Consider the following 20,557-nt stretch of genomic DNA (forward strand, 5'->3'; position numbering starts at 1 on the left):
TTCTCAGGGCTGCTCTCTGTCCATTCTCTGCCCAGCCCAGTGTTTATGCTTGGGATTGCTCCAACCCATGTGCAGGACCTTACACATCTTGTTTTATAGGAGAGGCAGGTATAGAGTTCATAACTCTATCAGAGGTGGATCAGGTCTGGTTACCTGTCTGAAAGTGTCTTGAGAAGTTGTGGAATCTGCAAAGCTCACACAAGGCTGTGCAAGCAAGGTCCTACCAGGATATACATTTGCTGTGCTTTAGTTCTATCCTGTTAGCTGAGAGTACACATAACTTAATCTGTATCTTGTAGAAAATTGTCTCAGTTTATAGAAACAAGCACATGGCTATGTGTGGTAAAGTAGGAAACCTGTAACTAACTTGACTTGGAATAGGTTCTCCAGGTAACCATATGCCAGTATTCAGATGAGTGTAGGCATGTGAACAATTGTGGTCCAGCATTACTTTTTGAGGTCATCTTTGCATAATAAAAAAAAAATAAAAAAAAAATTGATATATCCAGTCAGGTAAATGGAACTGGGGTTAGGCCTGACTTAATGCAGTCAAGTGTGCATTGGAAAGTACTACTTGCATAAGAAACACCCCTTTGTATGTGCTGACCTGGATGTGACACCTCTCCTTCCACCTGAGGGTGCAGGTGCAGCATGTGCTTGCTGAGACTCCTTCTGCTGCTAGAGCAATTCTGATCAAGTCTTTGTAGTGCAGATGATTACTGAAGTTTTGTATCAGTTAGAGTACCAAATATCTCCCCTGATAGGAATGCTTTTATATTAGCTATCAGATATTAGTGCTGCCTGCTGATTTTATATAATTTATTAGTAACAGTTTAAAAAGGTGGTCTAGATGATGAAGTAGTGGCTCATATTAAATAATGGCTCAAGGAGGGCTGGAAAACTTCTTAGAGAATAGTTTCAGTCAAAACAGATGTTGAAATATGACCACATAAAATTCCTATTAAGTAACAAATTTAAAAAATAGAAACTGAATATCTAACAAATTACTTTTTTACAGAGAACTATACATTTTATTTCTATCTTTAAACAGCTACCAGATTTTCTTCAGGCCCTTAAAATGGCCATAACAGAAATACTGAGTGCCAAGATACAAATGATTAAGAATTTTTAAATGCAATTTATGACCTTATGCTTATTTTCAAAATCAGAAGCAAGTTTTTAACTAAATCCCAAAAATATTAGCCTTACTTACTATTTTCCTGCTCTATGGGAACCACTGGATTGCCATTTCTGGGGGCAGAAAAAGTGAAATATGTGAGCCATTAAGTGCTGCATGCTTTGTAAAGCACATATGAAAATTATTTTTAGAAATTCAATTTTCTAAATAGTAGTTGTCCTTCTATGATTTTGTCAGTGGTGCTTTTCTAAAGAGAATTTACACCAGTATATAAAAATATTTTACTATAGTGAAACATTTTATTGAAATGTGTTGGGGAAAAAAATAAGCATGTTAAATCACCTGGACAATACAATACTGCTTTCTGGTCCTTTACCCTATTTCTGTTTACCTCTTTAGTTTGTAAATTCTGACAATCAGGAGGTGCTGCCTACTAACTTGTTGTACAGCAAGATGTATAATGAGGCAGCAGTTTCTTCATCTTTTAAATAAGCACAAGTTAATAAAACAGTGATAAGAGTTTGAACAATGTTAAGACAGCTGTGGCAGCTGTTCTGTCACACGCTCAGTTACTCACATGCTTTGGGTTAATATTTTAGCATCCCTCTGACATCTTTGGAAGCTATTTCTGCATCAGTCCAGGACCTGAGCTGGTATCAGACTGTGGACCACAATGAATCTAAAGTGCAGCCGTGAACTGATGAGCAAAATCCTTTGCAGCCGGTTATTGTTCATGCCTGGAAAGACTTTCTGATCATGCTGCAGGTTAAATTCTGCATTTTTAGTACCTTTCTAATATGTTTGGCTCAGAATTTCTGATCAGAGGTAGTTTCTTGTAGTTGTGAATCTGAGATTGTAAGGGGAAAGTTGACACTAGTGATGAAAATACAAAGATTTTCCCTAGAGAAAGAGACATGAATATGGTGCTCAGCCTCACAGTTAAAGGCTTCACATTTGGTTTTGGATGATGAAATTCGAAGAATTCTCATTTGTGTTGTAGGAGTCTACTTGTACTTGCCATGTTGGTTGTAATTACAAGGATTTAAGATATCTTATGAATGTTAATTATCATGTTGCAACATTCAGACCTTTAATATAAAGGATTTTTCTGTTTTGCATTGTCTGACTTGCTGATGTAAAATTTAGAAACTTGCTTTAGCATTAGGTTCAAGTATGCTCAGATTTACCTTGTGGCTTTGATTCGAACATTCTGGGTGGCAGCTTCACACACTCTCACTGCATCATCCAGGCTAATGCCCTCAGTGCACAGTCCACAGATGTAAACAATCTGATCTTGTGGCTGCAAACTGCCTTCCACACTGGCAGGAGAGCCAGGCACTATCTCTAGCACATAAATACCTTGTAACTTGCTTCCAGCTCCTCCTGTCAGCTTCAAGCCTAGAATAATGCAGAGAAAGCATCTTTTGTGGCAGAATGTTTTGAATTTCACTGTCAGTGACTTAAATGGAATAAATGTGAGTCATTGAAAGATAGGCTGAAGAAATCACTGACATTATAAATAACAGTCTTGCCCCAGTAGGATGGGGTGTATAAGCTGGACTGAAAGAGTGAAATGTCATTAGATGTTAAAAAAAGTATGGAAAAACTTAAATGGTGGTGTCCATCTCTGTTTCACTGCTGCTGTAGTGCTTTATTTCACCTGATGTAGTCATTGCAATAGGACTCTGAGCTGCATAGCAGCAACTCCCTCATTTCCAGCACATTTAAATGCCTTGCAGTCTTCAGGGTGCCATTGGGAATGGAGGCCTGTGACAGCTAAGGAGGTACCTGTACTGTGCAAACAACATTCAAGGAATCTCTGGACAAACTACTTCCTACCTGAAAACAGGACATTGTACATCAGCAAATATAGCCATACTGTTTCCTAAATCTACAGTTTTATCTGTGTGCAGTACTTGTAACATGCTACAGAAATATCAACATACTCACATCGTGGGGATTTCTTTCATCATTTGTATTGCACAATGTAGATAAAGCCTTGTGTCTGTGGTGAATCAAGGATTCAAGTGGAGATTTTTTGAATAGCAAATTGTAGTCTCAACCTGTGGCTCATCCTTAAACGTTACCTTCAGTCTTTCATTTCCCTCCCAAATAGATCTTTATGTGTCTCTGCAGGTAGTAGACATTATTATCCAGCTACCCAAAACTTATGTATATCAGTAACATAAAAATATGAGACTGGGAATCTGCCAGAAACTTCAGTTAATAGGGTGATAATGCAAAGATCATTTTTCCAGCTATCTTCATTAGTCTAATAAGATATATTAGATTTCCCTCTTAGGTGTTGCCCAAAATAAAGTTCTCATTCCTTGGTCATGGGTGATGATGAAGAGCATAAAGGTGTCAAGGTCAGGTTGGATCATACTGATCTGAGACCACATTTGCTTATGATTATCTTAGGCTGTCATTCCTGTCCCAAACAGCAAATACAGCATTTACTACACACCTAGCTGTCCATCAGCACCCTTTGAGAGAGTAATTTCAGGAATCTCATCTGGCCTAACTGAGTGACGTGGGTCACTGTCGGCACGACCAACCACAAGGTGCAGATCTGGAGGAGAGCTTTGCAGTAACGTCAGGACTTCATTGCATGGCAAAGATGTAACATCAATTCCGTTCACCTAAATGACAAACCATAAAATCACGTCATAGATCTCATTGACCTTCATTTACTTCTCCCTCTACTCTGAATTTTGCATGTGAACTTAAATTAGTTTTTACTTCCTTGTTATTATTTTGCTGTAGTATTTAATGTCAATAAGTGAAACAGTTAGGATTGCAGCAATACTCCTTTTTTGCACTTTTATTTTTCTGAATGCAGAATATTAATTAAAATAGCTTTTTTTTCACATTGAAGCTCAAGATCTTGTTGCAAAAAACAAGGAAGAGGGTCTTATGCAAAAAATTGAATATGAACCAGGCTGACAAAAGCTTTTATTCTTACATTACAAAGGACATAATTTCTGCATCTTTTGTGGGTTACCTATCACCTTATTACATTAATTTAGTTTGTGCCATTTAATTGGGAAGTCATTTAATGTCTCACTTGTCTTGCATTACACCTAGATTCATGTTATTTGCCTGGTCTTTCAATCTATTCAGTCTGAAATTTATCCAACTGAGGTCAGCAGAATTAGATTTATTATATTATTCATTTACATATCAAAATATGTTATAAACTGGTGATACCAAACAAAGAATGCCAATGCTAAATGACATTGATCTGCAAGTATTTTATCCTCTGCATAAACTCAAACAATTACTGTACCATAATGATTCTGTCTCCCCTTCTCAATCTTCCATCAGATAGGGCAGGATCATTCAAGATTTCATCAACATACAGGCAGGTGTCCATTTTGTTAAGAACTACAGAGAATCCATAACCATTGTTCTCTGACTTTGTCAAAGTCACAAAGATCTCCATTTCCTATTAAAACAAGCACAGGGTATGTTTGATGTAGACTTTTCTTTTGCTTCAATAACATCTTCCATAATTTTTATATTCAAATACGAGTCAGATCCTCAGATAGTACAGGAGTATGTGAAAGGAATTCCGCCATATCCCAGAATTGTGGAGGTTCATGTCAATTGATTTATAGGGCCTAATAAAGCAGAGAATGCCACCAGGACTTGGGATTAGGCATTTGGAATGTGTAAAGAAAGGCTTGGAGTCCTCTGAGCTGATAAGCATTGCAATAGTAGGGTGCAAAGATTACTGTTGTTACTGCTAGTGCTGTCCCACTGAAGGAAATGCCTGCAGCTAAATTTTGTCTGCAGTGCTCTCAAATTAGTAGGAATTCAGAGCTCATTAGTATAGTAGGAATGCAAGATGTTCAGCATTTGGCAGGACTGAGCCTTGTATCTTGAATAATAATTAGCACAAGGATCATACTTTCTTATCAGGACATTACAGCAATATCACTGTAACAAAGTGATTTTCTGCATGGCCTTGAAACATGACAGAAAAAACCCAAGTAGCTGACTCCAATTAATTTTAGAAGCTACTAGAGAGCTTTTAGGCCTTTGTACACTGAGAATAATAATGCAGAACTTTGGAAAGTTGAAGAAATACTAAGATATCAAGAAAAAAGAAATTGCCTTAAGGCAAATGGTTAAGAATTCTGGAGAGCTGGGCATAGTGGAAGGTCTGCTTTATTTAAAGATTGTGGATATTCAGGAAAAAAGAAATCATGTGGAAATTAGTTAAAATTAATGTTTAAGACAGTAACATTCTTAAAACTGTTTCTTTTCCCTTGTATTCTCCCTGTTGGTAATTTGGTGCCCATCACATACCTGAGTGCAGTCTTGATTTTCTTCCTTCTCTTCCTCTGGTTCCTCCAAGTCTTCCCATTCATTGTCACTGTCCTGTGTCTCTCTAGCAGGCAGGGATGATGATGAGGGACCACAGACACGTGGCTGTGGGGTCGCAGAGACTGTCTCAGAACTTCCTCCTCGTGGAAGGGAGGTCACAGACATGGAGCTGACAGTGAGATACTCTTCATCAATAGGGGTTAGAGAGAGAGTTTCAGGCATACATTTTGTGTTCAATAGGTCATCATGACTCTTATTAAATACACGGCTGGAAAATAAAAAGATTGCAGTGCTGGGGGTTTCCTCCATATGGTTATTAGATGGCCACTGTAAAGTCTACTGTTCATGCATTACCTGATTTTCATTTTAACTGAATTACTACTTATGGTATTGAATTGCTGTCTGAATCCTCCAGTGGTAGTATAAAAACAAATAAGTAATCAATATTTTGCAAAGCTACTTGAAAGATTAAAAAGCTTTCATTATTTACCTTTACAAAATCTTGCAGACTTTTAATTATTTTAAGGCATTGATTAGTACTTTGGTTGCTTCTCGAAAAGAAGAATTAGGCAAAGCCCAGACCATTAATTATTGCATCTTCCATGAACAAATTAATTAACTTTTCTGGTAAGCAGTATGGACATTAAAATACCACTACATTTTTTCTGGAAAAAGGAACTCCAGCCACATTTCTGGCTTCTACAGGTCGTTCATTGGTAACTGGGCACAGACCAGAAACATGAAATATGAAGTGGTTCCATTTCTTCATGAAAAGTAGAAATTCTTACTCCTCTTTGTAAGCTTTTTGCTTGCCTTGAAGCATATGAGTGGTCCAAAAAGCATCAATGGACTTATTAAATTAATTAAATTAAAATTACTATTGATTCTATTCCACTATATTGCAGGCAAAGTATTCAGCACTTTTGGTGTTCAAGCCCAGACTGTAATCATACATGCTGTGTTTAATAGTTTTGGTTGTTTTCCTTCATTAACCTAGTAGAGAACTCTGGCATTGTGTCCCAAAAATTTACCATTAAAGCTCATTAAAATGCTGGAAACATTTTTTTTTTTTTTTAAAGTATCTTTTTTTCATTTCAATCCTGATTGAAATATTGCTAAACCTCATTCATCTTAAAAACACCTAAAATGGTATATTCATATCTGAGTCAGCTGGGATGTTTTGCTCTTTGATAGAAGTGAACTGTCCATCATCTCCCAAGCAAACATACACAACTACAATTAAAAAAAGATTGCATGGCCTGTATGAAATCACAGAAGATCTCTGTAAAATTAATATCAGAAGATTTATATATTTGCACAAAATGTTTTGAGCAATCTGGAGAAATGTCTTCATTAATCAAAAGGAAGTCCTTTATTGATGCCTATTTCCTTCTGAGGATTTTGTGTGGCTTTAGCTTGAAGGATTTAAATTGAAATTATTTTTAAAATATTGTTTAAAATGCATGGCATCCTAAACTTGTTTGTTTGCCTTTTAAAAATGCAAAAGCTGATACTCAATGATACTGAAAATTTATCAAACAGAAAGATTTATTTCAGAACTTCCTTCTTGGGAAGAATCCAGAACTTTTCCTGGAATTCATATTTTCCCACAATAAACTTAGTTTTGTTGAATCTGTATTATCTCTTGGCAAATATGTTTGCTGCAGACATATTTCTGCTGGTTTTACTCTCAGAAGTATAGAAGCAGATAATCAAGCAGGAGCTTCATTCATGAATCAAGTGAAGCTTCTCCACTTGACAAAGTGAAGCTAAAATTGTGAACTGCCTTTATGATCCCACTTGACTTGCAGAGTGACAGTAGGACTGTCACTCCCCAGAGACTGGCCTGTCTGGGGCTGTGCTTGATGAGTGTCAAAAGTAACAAAATTATTTCAAGTGACTGTATGGAGAAATAGAATAAAATTGCCAAAGCTGTAAGTTAAAGGCCTTTAGAAGACTTAATTTGTCTCTGCATCAATCCTTTCTGTTCTGATAATTTATACTGTTTTGCACTGGGAAAGATTATGAAAATGGAATGGATTGTCTTCTGTGTGACAGTGTCTGATATATCCAAAGGAGTGTAAAAGGAGACTGAGTCCATTAGCACTATATTTTATTGTATAATTCTTCTGGCTCAGGGATTCTATTGGCTTCTGAGGACCAGAAAACAGAAAATAACCTCTTTTTTCCTCCTTGATCACAGTTTGTCTTCTGAGATGTTTTTATTTCCTATGAAAAAATTTGAAATTAGGAGATCACACAATAAGAATAAATTTTGGTGCCTATTTAACTCTGAAAAAAAAAGAGAGAAAAATATCATATAATTAATAAAAAAGTATTTGTTTCTTATTTAGGTCAACAGGAAGCTTTCCACTGGTTTCAAATGGCAACCACCTTCAGCTGAACGGCAAAAATGGTTACAGTGGTGCAGAACTCTTACAAGTATCTTGCAATGCAGACTAATGCAAAATTCTAATAAGATGAGAGTAAATAAGGAAAGCAGATTAGGGGAGTCAGAATAAGATGATACAATCTTCAGTAATCAGGAGTGATTAGAAGCAGAGAGAGCCCTGTACTTAAACCTAAGCAATTAACTTTCAAAGCTCTGAGAGTCAAAGGAAAGGCTGCAGAACAGATTTCAGTATTCCCTACCTTTTGGTCTGTCCAAATTCACATGGTGAGTAGCAATTCTGCTTCACTTCCTCCTCTAGAGAGTGGAAGGCTTCAGAACTGGAACCTTCTTGATAAATCTTCAAAAGATGCTTATAGAAACTCTCTCTGGAAGTTGGGAGTTTCTTTATGGGTTTCTCTTCAAACTCAGCTTCCTGCTCTTCGTAGGCTGAGCTGTCATCCTCAGGAGGCTCACTGAGATCTTCTCCCACTGGAGAATCGAGGCAGTCTTCCAGGTCTGGAGAGGTGCTACCTCCATCACTGGTGGATTGATCCATACTGTTTCCTGCCTCTGTGCTGCCTGGCATTTCTGCCACCAAATCCTTAAGTGGAGATGGTGCTGGAGTCTATAAAAAAACCCAGAAAGGTTAGTGTGACTCCTTTTGAATCTCCCATCTTTTTTCCTTTCAAGAGCAAAATATTTTGAAAAAGCAATATTAACAAGCTTCTGAATGGAAAAATACCAAATGGTAGCTGAAAGGAAGGAGAAAACATAGAAGGAGGTACTCTCTCACCAAATAACTCTTTTGTCTTAATGCTTATTTTTCACGTTCTATAAGAGTTCCAATTGAAACTACTACGTCAGATCACTTTCACCACTGAATTATTTGCTAAAGGTTTTTTATTAATATTTCTGTTTATATCATGCCTCAAGGTTGTGTCTATATTCTTTTCATCCCATAGAAGCAGCTTCCAGACTTAACCATAGAAATCAGCCAAGGGCACACTGCAGCAGAGCAGCAGGAGTCAGTTTGTTATCTGGAGATGGCTCTGACTGTGATTTCTGCCTGCCTGTGGGTGGCTATAAATCTTAGTGGCATGGGAACCATGAGTGGGCCATTCTGAATGGAGCAAGAATAGTGCAAATACATATTCCTTCCAAGAGTGCTTGTTATGTGTCCATGAGTAGTGTTCAAGAAGCAGGAGGCAATGATTTGCTCTCTGCAGTGTCTACGGTTTGAGGGTACTTTTTGTTTGTTTGTGTTTTGTTTTTCCCCCCTGCAGATTCTGCTTACTATCAAGAAGAACCTGAATAACCACTTGAAACTATTTCTTTTATTTAACTTCATTAAGAGATAGTCTGGATAGGAGAAGTTCCTTATTTTCTTCTCACTTTGGGGAGTTAAAGTAGCTGCATTTGAGAATATCTGTAGTTTCTGGCTGAGGGTCTGGTAGAGCATTTTTAGAAACACCACTAGAAGACCTGCTTGGATATGTGCTGTTTTTCATTCCAATGATAGTAAAGCAACTCAAAAGCTGTTGGACTGGGATAAGTATGTTTCATGTCTGCCACATTTGTATTATTTTGGTTGCTAAAATATTATCAGTTGAACTCTGCAGGTTGAGTTGAAACCAAGAAGGGAAAGAAATGGGATAGAGGGCCTTGGAGAAAAGGGAAAGTTGCCTTGTTCAAGACTGGATAGAAAATGTATTAGTGTCTTTCCAGGTTTACAGAAGCAAGTTTCTGTCAGAAGCTTTGCCTTACCAGAGCAATCTGCTCTATTTCTGGAAGAACACCTTTTGGTGGTCTGCAAAGTAGCAGTGTAACATCTCGAGGAGCTCCTCTTAACAAATGCAGGACATCCTAAACAGAAAGAAGGAATATTACATTTCTGATGGAACACAGCATATGGTACATGTCATTTTACCAAATGAGATGGAGAAAATTCTTATTGTGAATGATACATTTCTGGTATTTGTACCTCTTAGCAGTGTCTGAGGGCCGATATTCACCACTGCAGGATTGTTATACAAATGGACCATAGTTTATATGTGAGCATGTATCTAAAGTAAAGTCAGTTCTGTTTACAAACTTCTGTTTCACCATCAGGCACATAGGTTTAGGTTAATTAATTTTCTTTTCTTGAAGAAAACAGAATTTCCAGGCAAGTTCATTCAAGCCACATGTGGCAGTAACATATCTTTGGTCAATTATTTCAGCATAGCTCCCCAAACTGTCATATTCAATGAAAAAAATAAATCCACATATAGGCCATTACCATTTAATTTCTTCATTGACTAAAGAATTTCTGATTCCAGGTTAAAAGCTTACACCGGACTTACCACTCTTGGTAGAAATTTGAATCTGGGGCATTATATACAGCATGACATTACAAAGCACAAATGACCACAGGGGGAAAATTGTTCAATCATGCATAACAGCAACAAAGATTCCAACTAATTAACAACTGGTGTGCATCTAACAAGAGAATTCATACATTAGTGGTAGAAACTTATAAATTAAATAGCAGAAGCAATTCGCTGTCAGAATTCATTTAGAAAGGAGATTCTACACAGGAGTTCTGAGAAGAATCTTACATAGTAATCTGATTAATTATATGCAAATTCTACCTCCCTCTGGTGATAATGAAGTTTAAATCCATTGTGGTTATTAACCTGTTACCCAGATGGAGCCCCAGTAATAATTCTTCCTGCTACCTGGTACAGGAGCCCTTTGAGAGGTTTCCCATTCACAGCTAAAATGACATCTCCAACTTCAATTTCTCCATTCTCTTCAGCTGGCTGCCCTGGAAACAGTCTTTTGATCCTGACAATTGCTCCTCCAAGGTGTTCACAAGCTTCTCCTTCCATCTGCAGAACACTAAATCCAAGGCCTCCAGAATTCTTGGTTAATTTCACTTCAAATGTGTTATCTGCTCAAATCAGAGATTAGAAAAAAGGTGGGAACCACGGAATATGTACCCCCTGAGGAGCCAGTATATATATACTCTCAAAAGACTTTTTCCCTGTGTGCTGCAGAGGCAGATCTACAGGCACTAAAGTCAAAAGAAGGTTTAGGTGTTCTTTATCTGATGTAAGTCTTTGAAATCTCACAGTCAGAATAGGGAGAACTGGAATCTATTCCAGCATGTGTTCACAGTCTGGTACAAGCCCATAAAGGAAAAAGCTTTTTGTACCAACATAAAGAGATTCATATGCTATCTTTTTCTGACAGTCTTCTGTAACTGTTGCATAGATTTTACTATTCTGTAGCTGCCTGGTGTTTGTTTAGATCTTTGACTAAACAGCAGAAGCTAGAATTGGAGCTACTGCTCTTTCCAGTCAAGAATGAGAGATCAGGCCTTTCCCAAACACTATGCTTGTAGCTGAATTGAGGAGTAACTGCTTAATGGAAAAGTATGGTTCAGGCTTAGTGTTTATTGGACAACTTTCAGTAGAAGATACAGCATTGATTTGTTGACTAAATTCTGTGTAAGTGATCTCTAAATCTTCTGCTTTTAAGAAATTAAGTGATGGCAGTCTCCAGTTCACTCCAGCTTCATCACTGTCACAGCATCAGCAGTTGTGCTGGTGAGGCTCTCCCTGGACAGCAGCCTGGTCACATTGACACAGCTGCACAGACAGGGGCGTCCCCTTGCCAGCCCAATCTCACAAAGGCTGAGCGATACAGTATGTATGCCTAGGATAGATTCAGCTATATCTAGCCACTATAACTCTATGAACATCAGGAATGTTTTGTTCAGAATTGATTTTTGATAATGCCTTTAATATTGAATAGTATTATTTTATTCAGTATACAGTTTTGTTTCCAACCCACAGAAATTTCATAGAATTATTTTCATTCATTCCTTTCCTGCACATTGTAGAAAGTCACCCTGAGTTCCTTCTTTATCACTTACCATCTGTCAAAAAGCAGCAGTCCTTGTTACCATCTGTGATGGATGTTGCCACAGAAACAACTGCACATTGGTACTCCTTTCTGTCATTAGCAGTCAGACACGGCTCTGCCAATTGGTAGTTTCCCCTTTCTAGAACCAGTTTGGCAATCTAAAACAGTGATGAACAGGTTCCAGTTACACAGGACACAGTGAGCCATAGGTCTTTTTACTTTTCTGTTTAGAGGAATGGGGTTGGAGCAGAGGGGGGATGGTTTTTTGGCCAAGCTTGGTTACTGTGCTTCATACTAAGTCCAGTTTAGTCTACTGGGTATCTTATTGATCTCTGCTGTTGTACAAACCTGACCAGATTTCTTAAGGTGTTCCACAGCCTGTTTGTGGGTGATGCCACAGAGGCTGATGCCATCTACTTCCAGCAGACGATCACCTGAGGTGAAAAAAAAAGAACATCCAGTTGCTTTGATGTTCAGATTCAGAGGGTGGAAACCTTGAGGCTGCCCAAGTTACAATAGATGTTCGTGCTTACGTGTGTAAAATTGATATTAATTCATAGGAAAGCAATACTGCTTGCTGTACAGCATTCTATAACAAGCAGCTAAAGCATTCCAGGGTATTCTGTAAGTAAATGTAGTGATAGCATCTGGTTATCACAGTAACAGTGATCACAGTCTGATGGCAGATACAGAGAATAACTCTAAAATGTTGGTGTGAGGCTTCTGTTTTTTTCAGTGGGATCCCTACATGTAGTACAGAGACAGGCTGAGGAATGGTGGACCACATTACATTTCCCAGCTCTAACACCTGCAATCCCAAATGTGTTTCATTTTCCGCACTAACAGTGAGTTCTGCAGCCCAGAGTTTTACTGCCAGACATGTTACCTATCTTTATTTGTCCATGCTTATCTGCTGGTCCCCTGGGAATAATTGACTTCACATATATCCCACCATGACGCACACTGGTATTAATTCCACCCTGCAAAACATGTCCACAGATTAGAGTCTTCATATATTCTTCCTTTGGTAAAAATCAAAGCAACTTACACATGCATTGCAAATGCACTGCTTCAGAAATTACTTTCCTCTTTAAATAATTGAAAAAAGGGAAAGAGGATATTACTCCAAAACCCTGTAAGTTGTAATATACTTCCATAGGAAGTAATCTTATTTTATTTTCTCAGGAAAATGCAATGTATTTCTATGTGACTATATAAATGTTCATAAATTTTCCCCATGCTCACATAAAATGGTCTTGCATCTTTCAATTATTCTCCAGCCCAGTTTCTAAGCTGTGCAATATCCATTCTTCAATTATTAATCTTTCAAACAATATATCAAGCATGGATCTGAACTTGGGCACTCAGAGAAATTCCAGATTAACCTAAGAATCATGTTCTGCCCATCTACATCCCCTGCCAAATTCAGATCAAAAAAGAGCCCTTAATTTCTTCTGCAGGCCATGAAAGGCTGTTGCTTCACATTCAATTTCAGCAAAAACTGTAAAGACATCTCAGCCTGGAGGGGTAAATTCAACTTAAATAGCTAGGACAAGGACTTGTTACCCAAATGTGGCAGACAGTTTTCACTGCTGCCTTCTCTAGTCCTCCCTGACCAAACTCTGCTTTCTGTGGTAGATCTTATTCTCAAATTGAGTAAGGACAACAAGTGTTTGTACTGCCACGTGCCACGTGCCAGGACACTTCTTTCACAGCTGGTGTGGGTAAGAACCAGGAAGTGAGCAGAGACAGTACTTCATGCATCCTATGTCCATCAATTGGACACTTAGGTTTAAAATGTGCCATGCTAACAGTTTCTGTTATCAGCCCATCTTCTGTCTTTGTTCTCAGTCAGGTAACAATTTGACAGACAAATAAAGATTAACACTTGCAGTCACGCTGATTCCAAAAGTCCCATCTTCTTTAACAAGCTCCACCATGTAGATTTCCTTTGAGTTGGTTTCTGATGGAGATGGTAAGTGTGAAGAATCAGCAGCCTGTCTCAAAAATAAAGACTTTAATGAGATTACAGCATCTTGGTTTAAAAAAGAAAGGGAGAGAATGGAATTTAAAAAAAAAAAAAAAAAGAAAAGAGAGCATTTCCATAAGATGTAAAAGGTTTTATCCTGCTGTCACTGTAAACCTGGAGCAATACCATTTATATCCTTGATATTATTGGAAGCTTAAGCTAATGCTGCTCAAAATTCAATCTGTCTAAATGGACAAAACCTGAGTATATATAGGGAGGATGTCTGAAAGTAGGAAATTAGACATGGCATGTTCTGTGACTGGCTTGAAAATTTATAAGATTGCAAGAAAATAATCAAAATTTTTGTCCCTCCTCTGGAAAAGAAAGGAAATTTTAAAAAACATTTTGTAGAACAGTTTCCTCATTTATTCACATGTTCCAGACATGTCTATAATTTTGACATTTCCAGTGTAATTTATTTCAAGGTTTTCTATCTCCTTTCCTTCCCAGTTACTTTCCCTTCTGTATGTGTCTGGTATGTTATTATATGTTGTGTGCTGGGTGTAAAAGTACTGAGCAGCATCAAAATCTGTTACCTCTAAATCCAGGCTATCAGGAACTGGAATCCTAGGGCCCAGTTTTGATGCTAAATTCCAAGAGAGAGTCTTCTCAAGTTCATCAATATTTGTGTCCTGTTCTTTGGGGAGAGCTGTATGACAATCCTGAATCCTTTTTCTCCCACTGTCTACACAAGAGATCTCAGATCCACTAGTGCTGTTTCCTCTTGACAGATTCTTTTCTTCATTTAATCCTTCTTCATACATGTCTGCAAAGCCATACCAAAATAAGACATTGTTGAATGCAAATTTAAGTAAACTTAAAGAAAAATATTGTTATAACCCAGAACAAGAGGACAAAGCAACTTCCTATTTCAACTGATTGTGAAATCAGATGTATAAAATGAGTTAGTCAGAGTAAAATGGAGCACTGCCATTTCAAGTGTTCAGAAATGTGTTTGCTTCCTCACTGCAGAAGACTGTGACTCTCTGTTAGAGGAAGAAATGCTGAAATTCCTTTATTTTTCAGCAAGGCATCCCATAATAGATTTTATTCACACTTATGTAGCAGTGACATCACATGATACCTACTAGAAGTTGACTTTTCTAGTGTATGGCTGTTCTAACTGTCAGTCAGGAGCAGCAGCACAGTCCTACATCCCAGTGCCCAATAAATATGTGTCCTGAATTAACTATTAGCATCCCAGAGCCATCTGAGGCATTTCCTTTATACCTTTGGGTTGAGAGATGATGAGCTGCACTTCATCAGGACAGTTCTGTATGATTTTAACTGCAGTGTTAAATGAAACACCCTCAAGGCTAATATTATTCACAGAGATGAGTCGTCCTCCTTAAAAAGAAAAAGATAAAAGCAAGAAAAAGCACATCTAAATAAGGAAATAAATCCAGAGTAGCTAACTTTAAACTATGCAAGTATTTTAATTCCAATTAAAAACTACAGAAAATGACCTGGTTTCATGTTTCCAGCTCTGTCTGCAGGTCCCCCAGGGATAATTGAAGCGATAAAGATACCAAGGTCTAATTTTCCTACATTTTCTCCTCCAATAATTACAAAACCTGCAAAAATGAGATAGCATGACAATGCAAACACTGTCAGTATTAAAAAAGATGAATCTTAGGAACACAAAAGGCTCTTACTCCAATGGCACAAGTTTTGTACCTGATCTGAAGGATTGGGAACTTTGAGTTACGGGGCATCAAGGTCCTGACTTGGGAGAGCTTTAAACTTCCATTTTAATTAAAGTGTGCTGGGGACTTTGGTCATATTTAGATATAATTTACCAATAACAATGTTTTCCTGGCTTGGTACTTTTAATTACTCTAACTACTTTCTTGCATGAGTCATGGACTAGGTGGACTGCAGCATTTAACACCTGCAGGAGGGAAATGGCATAAAAGCTCATTAGATAAATTTGAACATCATTCTACATCATGCAGTCAGGAAACCTGAAGTGTTTCTGAACTCAGCCTGAATGTAAACTCCTAATGTAAGAGATCTAAGAAAATTAAATCTATTGTTTAGTAGTTCAGTTTCATTATTCTAACGCTAACTATTGAGATCTATTCTTCTCACTGCTATAATAACTGGGTTTGGGATTAGGACATTACACACAGACCTTCACCATTTATAAATTTGATTTTTAGTTGTTTTAATGGTCATTTGTGAAACCTGATTGTCTGAACTCGTCCACAAGAACACAATACAGTGTGATTAAGGTATTAGATAACAAAAATATTATCCAAATAACAATCCAAAAGTCAAGAAGGTCTAAATAAAAACAAACAAACAAACAAAGAAACAAAGAAACAAATAAATGAAATCAGTGCTCAAGTATTTCAGATACAAACTAAAACCATGTTTCTTTCATTCTACTCTTAGCACTTGATTCCTTTGGTCTCTGTGGCCTTAGTTAATCCTCTGAAAATATAATGGTCTTGATTTATGCACTTAGTACTTTTCAGTCCTGGAAATTCTGAGTCCTTCACAAAGACTGGTCCTCTTACTCTATAAGAAAAATAAATGGACTAAAGGAGTTCACAATCTTGCCCAGCCTGAGTCAGCAAGCTTCAATGCTAGCACCAGGATCTGATAGTTCCAGTAACAAACATAACATTTATGTTCCTTACTTACCAAATCCATTCTTAGGGTCACGTTTTAGGGTGACACAAATGATTTCTCTTTCTAGACCACTCAGCAAAACTTCCTTTTGCATGGCTGGTGATCCAGGTGCTGCAGAAACAAAACAGCTAGAATAAATGTAGATTAATGCAGGGAGACAGTATATTAGTGTATTATGCAAAACTTGAGCTTCATAAATTAATATATATTTTATCCTTGATTTCAATATTACTGTTACTCTTAAATCAATATATTTCTGGAAGGAAGCTCAAACAAGTGTTCATAAGTTTTCATTCTTTCAAAAAAAGAGCTGTGCAAGCTCTTCCTACAATGTTCCTTTCTGGGAGAATATCTATTTTTCTGCAATGTTTTTATTAAGATTAGAATATTTAGAGTCAGGCATGTAGTGCAGTGCCCTGAGGGTGATTTGGACACAAAAATCTCTTGGGAGCTCTAGCCTTAGGCCCTGTGGGCCCTTTTGGCTCCAAAGGTGCAGTCCAACCAACAAAGATTGCTATGGCGACTGCTTAATATTGAGCAATTGCCACAGTGTGTTTAAGGTACTGTTCTAATTTTTAAATAGACTAACCAGATTAGCATAGCTTCATATTCCATAGATTGGCTCCCCATGTGCATGCAGTCTGACTTCTGGTAGAAAATGAGATATCCAGTCCTTATTCCAGGAAGTGTCATGCAAGTGCAAGATCAAAGACCTGGAGCCTATGCTGTCTCATGCATTGAATTGTAGATATCAGTTTTGAACCAAACAATGACCTCTGAGCACAGGGATATTGCCCCATGCAAAAGTCCCTGGGTGTACTGAACTACAGCTCTGTAGAGCATCAGGCACCATTATAGAATCATTTTATCATGAAGTCCCTTACCACTGGACCTGATGCAGAGAAGGAGAAGGGGAAGAAAACAGCTGGTCTTGCTAAACTGAATTTCCAGGACTAGAAGTAAAACAGGATAGTCTTTAATCTGCAAGTAAATTTTATGTTGGTCTCCTTCTATTGGAACAATAAACATAGAAGAGTACTGTCTCTTTTTATGATTATTATACTCACCACTGACTGTGTTCTGAGTTGAATGGATAGAGAGGAAGTCATAACTCCTTTGCTTTCCATTCAAATTGATGTGCATTTCTGACTGGGATAGCCCTGATACAGATCTGCAGGAAAGGAAGACTGTGTTACAATAAAAAGTCAGGAATGGTATTTTGCACTCTTCATTGTCATTAGTCTGTCAGAGGCAAGTTGGGAATGCACAGGTTTATAGCCTTTCAGTGAGTATTCTGATTTCTGGGACATATTTCATTTTGAGAGAGAGGTAATTTTTCTTTACCATCATTTGCTTCCAAATAACAGCTGTCATTAGACCACTCATATCATGACTGATTCCTCCTGTGTTTTGCTCTGAGCTGACTGCAGGTACCAGGAAAGCACAGCATAGCTTCACCATGATTTTTTTAGCCCTGCTGTCTATCTAGACAAAACCATGTCTGAAAGTTTTTCTGGTAGATCATGTTCTCCTTGACTCTATTCTAACTTTTAGTATTCTAAAAGGTGCTAGAATTCATCAAAGCCCTTGAGGCTGTGCAGCTATAGTAACCACCTACACAGGTGAATGCACCAAAACAAAGAGAGAAAAGATTTTGCACTGTTCCCTATGATTTGCACATTTGGACATGGAGGAATCAACTAAGTAATGATCTCTGCATTCCTGATCAAAACCAGCTTCTGCTGTTTTTTTAGTTCGCATACTATAATTTCCAGTGAAGATATACAGACATTAAAGACTTTGCATTTATCCTCCCTCATTTTTATACTTCCCCATAACCCAATTAGTGGTTTCTTCTTGAGTCTGGTACAAATTTAAATGTCACTCTTTTTCAAGTTCTTCTTTGTTAGTCTATTAACTTCCTGCCTGCATTTGCACTACTGCTGGTACCATGGAGCCCCAGACCTTTTGGTGTGACTACAATAAAAACTTATAAAAGAAAGACAGTTTATGTCTGAGTTTTCTTACACACGTTCAGAGAGAAAAAGCAAACCTACCTGCCAAGATTGCTTTTGTCTCTAGTCCTGTTGTTGGTTTCCACACTGAGGTTATCACAAGATTTGCTCATCATGCCAGCAGAAAGGTTTTCCAGGTTTGCTCCATAGAGCACATTCTCTGAGCGAGACAGTCTCTGAATAAGGGCAAGGTGTTCACGCTGAGCTGCATATGCAGAATTTGATTTGTCTATTTCCACAAATTTACTGTCCTCTGGATGAGGAGCAAGAGAGGGGAAGAAGTAAAGATAAATCCACTGATATTATCACATCTTTTTAAGCTCGAAGGAACGTTAAATAAAATCTTTTGAATATGCCAGAAAAAAACATTGACATTACAGATATATTTGTTCTTTTATCCTTGAGGATACCTAAGCCTTGGGGTGAGTAAAAGGTATATGCTGCATTTAAGTTTAATTTCTGTGAATTTTGCTACCAATGCACTTTTCACAAAGACAGGCGACATGTACATCCTCATGTAATTTAAACCTGAATATTTCTGTGAAGTGTGTTTTGTAAATGATTGGTATATGAGAAACATCTGTCTTTCAGAGTCTTAATTATCCAGGTTGGTAGTTTCTCATCCTACACAGGCCTTCCATTTCAGTATATTTATATCTGAGAAGACAGGAACTCTAGGAACACATGCTCTCCAAAGTTCAGAGAGACACCAAGGAACTGAGTCATTTACACAAGTGGAGTCAAATGAGGACCATTTTGGTGCAACACTTACTATCCAGTTTTCTACCTTTCTGTGAAATCTACTACTTGCTTAATGACACCTGGGCTCTGCTATATACAAATCTGTCCTCTCAAAAGATTTCATTTTTCTAAAAGAAGGTGGTGATGAAGGAGACATTAACATATTTAGGTTCTCAGTGGGTGGGCTGGAGAGGGGACTTGAAGGACAGAGAGACATAGGAAAGTAAAACAAAAACTCTGCTTGATACAGGCTAGCATAAACATTAACTTCTGCTTGTACAAGACAGCTAAACTCCTGTGTGTTTTCCTAACAAATGGTAGCCTGAATACAGCTTTCTAGAACACTGCTCTGCAGCATTAAATCTAGGTTCCCTCTTTCCTCAGTGCCTTTGATCAGAGGTATTTCTTAAGGCATCAGAAGGCTTGACTGTCCAGGGTATTAGCACAGCCTGTGAGTTGCCACGGTGATTCTGAAGTAGAGGGTTGCTTCAAGTTTTGAAGTGATGGTGACTTATACATCTGAACAGTGCATCGGAAGCAGGAGCATGCAGAAGGAGTTTACAGCCTCACTGTGGGGGCAAAGGTAGAATTTTGAACTACTGTCTGTCGCTGCCTTATTAAGCTTTTTTTCTGGGACAGCAACCACACACTGAACCCCAGAACCTGTAGTCACATGGCTTGTGTAAGTCTGGCTTGTTTCAGTGATTTGGTACTTGAAATCAGCACTTGGGTTATAATTTTCTTAGTTCTCAATAATTTTATTCTGTTATATATGGAATGCAATAATTGTTTTAAGATAAATTACCACTAGCAAATGTGACACAGGAAACCGTAAGATGCACTATTAACACTCATTTGAATGCAATAAAGCACAGTCCCACTAAATTGTTAGAAGCTCGACATGTCAAGCAAAAAACATTTAGGTTCAAGATGCCTTGAACCTAAATGCCATCCTAGGACCTTTTTCCATGGTAACAATTTTGTGCAAAATTCTCACATTTCATAAAATAATTTTAGTAGTAAGGAGGAAATATATCGATCATTGTGTCCCATGCCATGGTAGTGTTTGTTGCCAGCACTTTTATGGTTTTACTACAGAAAGGAGTATCCTAGCAGATAAGGCATGGCACTTAATTCTCCTGCAGTGACTCACCAGGGGAGTGACTCACTCACAAACACTCAGGGGTTGTAAATGATCTTTGTTTGTTCAAGGCAGTGGATGAGCCAGTGAAAACTCACGTTGCTCCACTGAAGTCAAGAGTGATGACAGTTGTCAGCTTAGGCTCTTATTTCTTATGTCCTTCAGTTTCCCCGTAATAATCCTCACCCATCTTTACAGAACATGCTGAGAAATGTGGGTGAGA

At 37.8% G+C, this 20,557-nt stretch overlaps 1 protein-coding gene across 1 annotated transcript in view; it reads right to left on the reverse strand.

Moving 5' to 3' along the window:
* Nucleotides 1-20,557, reverse strand: part of FRMPD2 (FERM and PDZ domain containing 2) — a 51,453-nt gene that overhangs the window by 16,757 nt on the left and 14,139 nt on the right. Inside the window, exons 12-29 of the mRNA XM_056495152.1 lie at nt 18,495-18,705; nt 17,505-17,608; nt 16,450-16,548; nt 15,267-15,374; nt 15,031-15,147; nt 14,337-14,566; nt 13,670-13,768; nt 12,658-12,751; nt 12,120-12,205; nt 11,782-11,929; nt 10,580-10,794; nt 9,627-9,725; nt 8,123-8,487; nt 5,453-5,738; nt 4,428-4,586; nt 3,606-3,780; nt 2,326-2,536; nt 1,214-1,251 (exon numbers count right to left, since the gene is read on the reverse strand). Coding sequence (XP_056351127.1) covers nt 1,214-1,251; nt 2,326-2,536; nt 3,606-3,780; nt 4,428-4,586; nt 5,453-5,738; nt 8,123-8,487; nt 9,627-9,725; nt 10,580-10,794; nt 11,782-11,929; nt 12,120-12,205; nt 12,658-12,751; nt 13,670-13,768; nt 14,337-14,566; nt 15,031-15,147; nt 15,267-15,374; nt 16,450-16,548; nt 17,505-17,608; nt 18,495-18,705 — 2,844 coding nt within the window. The remainder of the gene's footprint in view (nt 1-1,213; nt 1,252-2,325; nt 2,537-3,605; nt 3,781-4,427; nt 4,587-5,452; nt 5,739-8,122; nt 8,488-9,626; nt 9,726-10,579; nt 10,795-11,781; nt 11,930-12,119; nt 12,206-12,657; nt 12,752-13,669; nt 13,769-14,336; nt 14,567-15,030; nt 15,148-15,266; nt 15,375-16,449; nt 16,549-17,504; nt 17,609-18,494; nt 18,706-20,557) is intronic.

Source organism: Oenanthe melanoleuca, chromosome 6 (assembly GCF_029582105.1).
Source record: "Oenanthe melanoleuca isolate GR-GAL-2019-014 chromosome 6, OMel1.0, whole genome shotgun sequence".
NCBI classification, from domain to species: Eukaryota; Metazoa; Chordata; class Aves; order Passeriformes; family Muscicapidae; genus Oenanthe; species Oenanthe melanoleuca.